This window comes from Gouania willdenowi, chromosome 2 (assembly GCF_900634775.1).
Source record: "Gouania willdenowi chromosome 2, fGouWil2.1, whole genome shotgun sequence".
Lineage (NCBI taxonomy): Eukaryota > Metazoa > Chordata > Actinopteri > Blenniiformes > Gobiesocidae > Gouania > Gouania willdenowi.
This window is the reverse complement of record NC_041045.1, coordinates 8,069,765-8,076,519: the sequence shown is the minus strand read 5'-3', so window position 1 is coordinate 8,076,519 and position 6,755 is coordinate 8,069,765. Positions and strand designations below refer to the sequence as shown.

The 6,755-nt window shown below is 39.0% G+C and overlaps 1 protein-coding gene across 1 annotated transcript in view; it reads left to right on the top strand.

The window, feature by feature from the left end:
- The first annotated feature begins 218 nt into the window (after positions 1–218).
- The window catches only part of LOC114477102 (striated muscle preferentially expressed protein kinase-like), a 43,825-nt gene continuing 37,288 nt past the window's right edge, over positions 219–6,755 (top strand). The window contains exons 1-2 of the mRNA XM_028469199.1: positions 219–478; positions 827–1,345. Coding sequence (XP_028325000.1) covers positions 952–1,345 — 394 coding nt within the window. The 5' untranslated portion in view covers positions 219–478; positions 827–951. The remainder of the gene's footprint in view (positions 479–826; positions 1,346–6,755) is intronic.

Here is a 6,755-nt window from a genome sequence, read left to right as displayed (position 1 = left end):
TGGCATATTTAGTTGTAAAATGTCAGTGACTGCCCTCTATGCCAGGCTACTACAAATGATGTTTGCTATTGGCTGAGAACTAGATCATGTGACGTTTTGGGGCCATCTTGCATCACAAACGAGCACCGTTAGCCCCACCCCTTTTATAATAACTAGCACCTGTTGGCTCTACAATCTGTGGTGAGTAGGTTGGATTGAGAGAAGAGTGAATAGAGAGGTATATTGAGTAATGAGTAGTTCAGTCAGGACCGCTTTAGTCAAAATAAAGGATTTATTTACAATAACAATGCATTGGATTTTATATACCACCTTCAAGCGCTTTATGTTGATGTGCATGCAATCTTATATTTGGCAGTATTGGTCTATTCCAGGACCTCCTTGCCCTTTCCGCGTGCTTACGTGGAAAGCCGGAGGCCGGGAGTGCACTCCTCCCTGACCTTCCATGAGACCTAGCTAAAGGCTAAAGCAAGGAGAGCAGGTACTCAATGCTTTTCCATGTGCCCATGAGATGCTTGCTGAGGAGGTATGAGGCAGCAGACACGGTTTAAGTAGTGCCTCCTGTATGCGTTGGCTGATAGAGCCAATCTGGGCTGTTGGTTGATTGAAGGTGTGGCTGGTTTAACATAACATAAATTGTTCATTGGAGATTTTATAGTCTAGAGTGGGCGTGTCTTAACTGCTCCAGGAGCCACGCCTGTATTTTTAATTTCCCTCCTAATGGCAGGTCAGGAGAAAGTAGGGGTTTAGTTACTCGTTAAGAACAGCCATAAATGACATGTGACGTGGTCAGTAAGTAAGTCATTTCTCTCTGCTCTGATGGTTTCAGTTCCGCATGTGACAGCACACATCTAAAGACATCTGACCCCCAGGAACGCAACTCATGCCAACTCTACTTTGAGCTGTTACCATAATATATAAAAGTTTAAAAAGAAGCTCGAGAGTGACTTCCAGATGGCAGAAAGGCTCGGGTCGAGTCCTGGTCCTGGCCTTGGAGTCGGAGTCCCTTCAAAGAGAGCCAAAACCAACCGTGACCATGTTGGACCAGAAAATGGCTGTGAAACCCATGAACCTACGGCGCCACAGTTTGTACGCAAACTCCGCAAAGCAGCCGTGGGGACGGGCTGCGATATCCGCCTGAGGGTTTCGGTGTCGGGCCACCCGAAGCCTTCCCTGACCTGGTACCACAACGATGACCTGCTTCCTCCATTCGAGGCTCAGGATTCAGGAGGCCTGTGGATCAGGGACTGCCACACCAGCGACGCCGGATTGTACACCTGCACAGCAGCCAATGAGCTGGGAGAGACCAGCTGCAGCGCTGTCTTGGCTGTTATGGACCTCGGTGAAGGTAGGAGATGGCTTCCTTCCATCACACCTCATAAAACGTAGGGACTCGGGTTTTCCGCGATCGCGGAAAACTGACAATAACGTGGAATTCATACTTGAAACGAAAGACCAGGCCCCAATATCACACAGAAATACCGCACATGCATTTTTTGGGACAATATCACGCACTTACATTCCCTGGAAAACTGATGACTGAAAATGTACTCAACAAACCAATATGTTGAATTTAAAAATTTCATGCTACATATTCACGGCTGTGCGGAATTTTATGCAAAATTAAATGTAAATCTAAAATTCGTTAAAATGTAAATAGCTACATAACAGACTAAACCCTTACTTTAACGTTTTGGGACCTTATCACGCATTTTCACGTAGCAACGTGGCTAACGGACTTTCTTGTGACGTGATTTTGCGTCATTTCAACGTAACCCTCTCGGCTTCCGTAGAACATCTTAAGCATATAGATATAAAATTAAGAACAGTGGTTGACTCGATTAACCGTATTTAGCATGTTCTGTACCATTTCGGGGCGTTTAATAGCCAGTAAAAAATTGAAAACGGTAAACTGTGAAACAGAACTCAGGGACATTTTGAAACAGAATATCAGAGTCTTTAAAAATGTTTAAATATATTTAAGCATTGCATTCTCAGAAAGTATTTATTTTTCTATTGTTTCTTTTGTTGTACTAAAGCTCATGACAGTTAAGGACGTTGACGATGGTTTTGGGAAGAACGCTTATCACCGTTGTCGGCATTAGATTGTTGGGAATATAAAAGGAATCGGTTGCTGCTTTAACTTGAAGGAATTATTTATACATTTCACTGAAATTTAAACATTGGCTCGCCCGTGGCATTGGCAGTACAGCCGTCTGTCTAGGGGGCGCCTCGCTTGGAAGAAGGAAAAAGTCTTTTCATTAATAGATATTCATATTCTTATGTGAGGACATTTGAATAGTCAGTGAAATCTGAAATCTTGCCTAGGGCGCCAACTTGCTTAGGGCTGACACTGATCCTTGTACCAATGCTCATGGAATATATTCCCTATTTCAAAGAGTAGTTATTATAGTCTATTTTTTGCTTGGTTGGGTCAGGAACATTTTTTGACAGATTAATTAATTTCAGAAGAATCAAGATGCTAATATATTAGCTAGAAGAATGGCAGAGTGGGAAGTGGATTGAGATGTCAGATTAGTCGTACCCTTTCGGTGGGAGCTTTTCCACGTGCTTCGGTGCCTTGTTTCCCATTTTTTAGTATCGTGCACGGTCTGAAGTTTGCTGAGTCATCGTGGCACGAGTCTCTGTGGGATTATAGCAGCAGGAAAGTGCATCTTTATCATGTTTTTTTTTTTTAGACTTTAACGACGCATATTGGTTCATATGTTTGGAAAGCATTTGTTGATGAAGCCCTTGTAGCTTTTTTTTAATTTAACTGAAAGATAAACCTACATCAGAGCCCATTTTAGGACATCCTCAGGTCATTTATGAGATTAAACGGACTCATGACTCAGCAAAACGACCTCACTAAATTTCATTGTGCCTTTTAAAGGGAAATGACAATAAAAGGCTATTCTACTCTTGTCAAACCAAATGCCGTCAAATGACACGTCCTCTGGCTTCAAAATAAGGCATAAAAGCCCCAAAACACTACCTGCAGTTTTATTTTGAACAAACCAGTAGAACACAACAAAGTCTGTTATTGAATACATAGTTGAAAGAAAAGTTGTTATATCTAAACCTTTTAAAAATAAATAGAAAAGAACAGCTTTAAAAACTCCATGTTGTGTTTTACAGCCTGAGATGGTTTTATTTGCAGTCGTTGAGTCTGATGACTTTTATTTTGAAGCCTGAGGCCATTTTATTTGATGCCGTTTGGTTTGACAAATGAGTCCGTTTGGTTTGATTAAAAAAAACAGAGGTTTTCCTGATACCGGATACCTCACTCTGAGACCTGAGCGTGTCTTAAAATGTTCACCGTACAGGCAAGTAAGTGCAGGGTTACAACATAAATATACAGTTTAGTTCCTTAAGCCTGTGGAGAAAGTTAAGCTCACGTGTCACCAGCTCTCACACAGACATAGTCCAGCTGGCGGATCACTCAGCACCTCTCTGTCTGTTTTGATCTTAGACATCTATTCAGCCCTTGTCTGTCACACCCCCCTCCTCCCTTTATTTTAAACCATCTGTGTCCCCTGGACTCGTCACTAAAACACAAACCGACAGACGACGTCTAAAGTAAGCGGTAACCTCAAACGTCACTCACTTTTACACACAAATGTTCTTCTATTCTTATTTTCCAAACCCTGGCCTCCATCTTACACTGCCCCCCCCCCCCACCACCCAACCATTTCTCCTTCTCCTTGTGGTTATTATTGGACTGGTATGTACCGTGCCTGCCACAGGACTCGTGCTCCAGTGATGTGTAGATGCCGCCAGCCCCCGTCTCACATTGCACCGGCAGACATCACTGATAATTATAGCATCAGCACAGTCAAGACACACCGCCGTCACACTCAATCACAGCCGGTGTGATGAAATGAAGAAGAAAAAGCTTCTGTCTTTCCATGTGGTTGATTTTTTTTATTTTTTTTTTTTTATTTATTTATTTATTTTTTAACGGCTGTTTTGAGTCACACAGTGACAGAGAAATGAGAGGAATCGAGCTCAAATATAGCTTTAAATCAGGTTTCTGAAACTGTGAGTTATACTTTATAGATACTGTATAGTCTGAGGGGCTACCAGTTGGAAAAGAAAGCACTTTTTAAATGCTATATTTTCCCAGTTTCACTTTAATTAGAGGGTAAGATAATAAGGAAGATGAGCAGTAACTTAAAATCATAGGAAATGTTGAGGTTTCAACATGAAACACTATTTCGATTATTTAAGCAATTTCATTCAAATTTTCATTAAATTTTATAGAAAATCTGTTTTTTAAATGTCTGATACATATATATATAACATGCACCAAATCTGCAAGCATTTGTAACAATATTTCAGTGAAAATAAACAATTAGAGGGTTCATTTAAAACATTATTAGCAGTATTTAACCCAAACGTTTCAAGTGATTGAATAGATTAAGTAGAGTTTATACTTAAGAAGTTCTACTTACTTAATTATGTCAAGTTGGTGTAACTTTAACTAATAATTTTTGAGTAAATGGAACTACATTTGTTTATTAGAAAGCATAAGTCAAAAACACAACTTAAGTATAACTAAGAATGATAGTCCTATTGTTTCAAATAGGGGTTATTTAAAAATAAACTTAACTCATATAGCACTTTAATTTAAACTGTTATCAAAAAGAACAAGTACCCAGTCATCCAACCTTTTAAGTTCTGGAAAATGTTGACTTTTAAGTTAATCAACTTGCCTTAATTTTTTTAAGTTCTGGTAACTTATTCAGGTTTACAGTGAAGTAATACTAAGTATTATCTATATCTGTCATATGTATTTATCTTTGTGGGTTTGAATCCTGGACAGTAACTCAGATTGTAGATGGATGAAGCTCATTGGTGACCAGAGGGCCCGTCACATGTTCCATGTGGGCTACGTGGGGCCCGCGGGCACCGTGTTGGTGACCTCTGCTTTAAATTAACAAGTTGTCGGACATTTAAAGGGGCAAAGGGCAGTTTAAAGGGATCGTCTGATAAAGTAATCACAGATAGATTAGCTGGTATTAACGTGATGGTATTTGAAAGTGACAGAGAAGAACTACATCACAGTTTTCTGCTCGTAACGTTTATAATAGTATTTTAATTGAGCTGTTTTAGTCATTTGAGTTGAATATCCCTTTAAAATATTTTTTTTTTGATAAAGACTCATCGTAAAAGGTTGAAATTGCCACCGAAAGTTTGTTTTTATCTCCACTGTAAACACTCAAGGTTTTGTGCATTGCATTGTGGGTCCATAGACGTGTTTTTACTTAATTGCTATTGTGATTTTTTTTGTGTTTGCCCACAAAAACTCTGCCAAAGTGTCTTTCCAACACATTTCTGGTGTTTTCATGAACTGGAAGTTACAGGAAAACGATAACAGATGTTTATTTTTGTGCTTACAGTACATGGAATCACACTAAGAATGAAGTAAAACACACTTGTATGCATCCATCCATTGGACTCCACTTCCCACAATGCAATGGGTGAAACCTACACTATCTTATCTGATCTTTTTTAATGATCACATTTTTTTTCAGTTGTCATCTTAAGTCGCTTTAGAGTTCAGGCCATGATACAACTAAAGATTATCAACATCTCTGGAAAAGGAGAATACTCAACAAAGTGTGACGTTCACTTAACTGCAAGGGCATGTGAACGGTGCTGATTGGCTGAAATCTCCAAAATGTCGACGCCCACACATAAAGGTATACAGTATTGTGTTTAAAACATTTTACAGACAAATTACGGTAGTTAGTGTTTAGTTGTTCGCCTTTAGATCGATCATCTATAGCAGTGGTTCTCAAACCTTTTAAGCTCAAGTACCTCCTTTTTTATTACTTTTGAATGCAAGTCCCCCCTTATGTCGGACAGTTACATTTCACTCAGAATTCTGAAAAAAAACCCCACTATACAGTATAATGATGGAATAAATTAGTGATAACACACATTTGAAAGAATCTCATTTTGTAAATAAGTGAATGAAACAGTATTTAGTGCCTCATGAATAGATTTATTTTTATAGTTTTTATCATTTCCTGTCATTTCCCTCATGGTGTGGGACAAACGCTGATTCTTGTATTTTCAGTGTATGTTCTAATCAAGATCATTTTGATCATAATTTTGTGTGTTTATGGTGTAATTTTGGGTATTTTGTTGTCGTTTATCTGTTCTTTTTATTATTCAGTACAATTTTTCTATTAATTTGTGTGTTTTTGTGTATTGTTGGTATTATTTAAATGATTTTCTGTGTGTGTGTGTGTGTGTGTGTGTGTGTGTGTGTGTGTGTGTGTGCGTGCGTGTGTGTGTGTGAGTGTGTTTGTGTGTGGTGTGTGTGTGTGTGTGTGTGTGTGTGTGTGTGTGTGTGTGTGGTGTGTGTGTGTGTGTGTGTGTTTTTGGTGTCGTTTGGTTGTTTCTTATGTCGTTTTGGATGTTTCTCTGTTATTTTTGTGTGTTTTGTAGTGATCTTGTGTGTTTTTTCTCTAAAATAAGTATATTTCTCTCTTAGTCTGTGTGTTTTTGCTGTTGTTTTGTAAGTTGCTGGTAATATTCAGTGTGATTGTCATTTATAATGAAAAATAAAGGTAATAATGGGTTAATTTTCCTCTCTCTCTCTTTCTCTCTTTCTCTCTCTCTCTCTCTCTCTCTCTCTCTCTCTCTCTCTCGTACCCTTTGTAGTGCCGTCGCGTACCGCCATTTGAGAAACACTGCTCTAAAGTGCACTCTTGTGATGGGTTGCGTATCACTTTATAAGATCATGA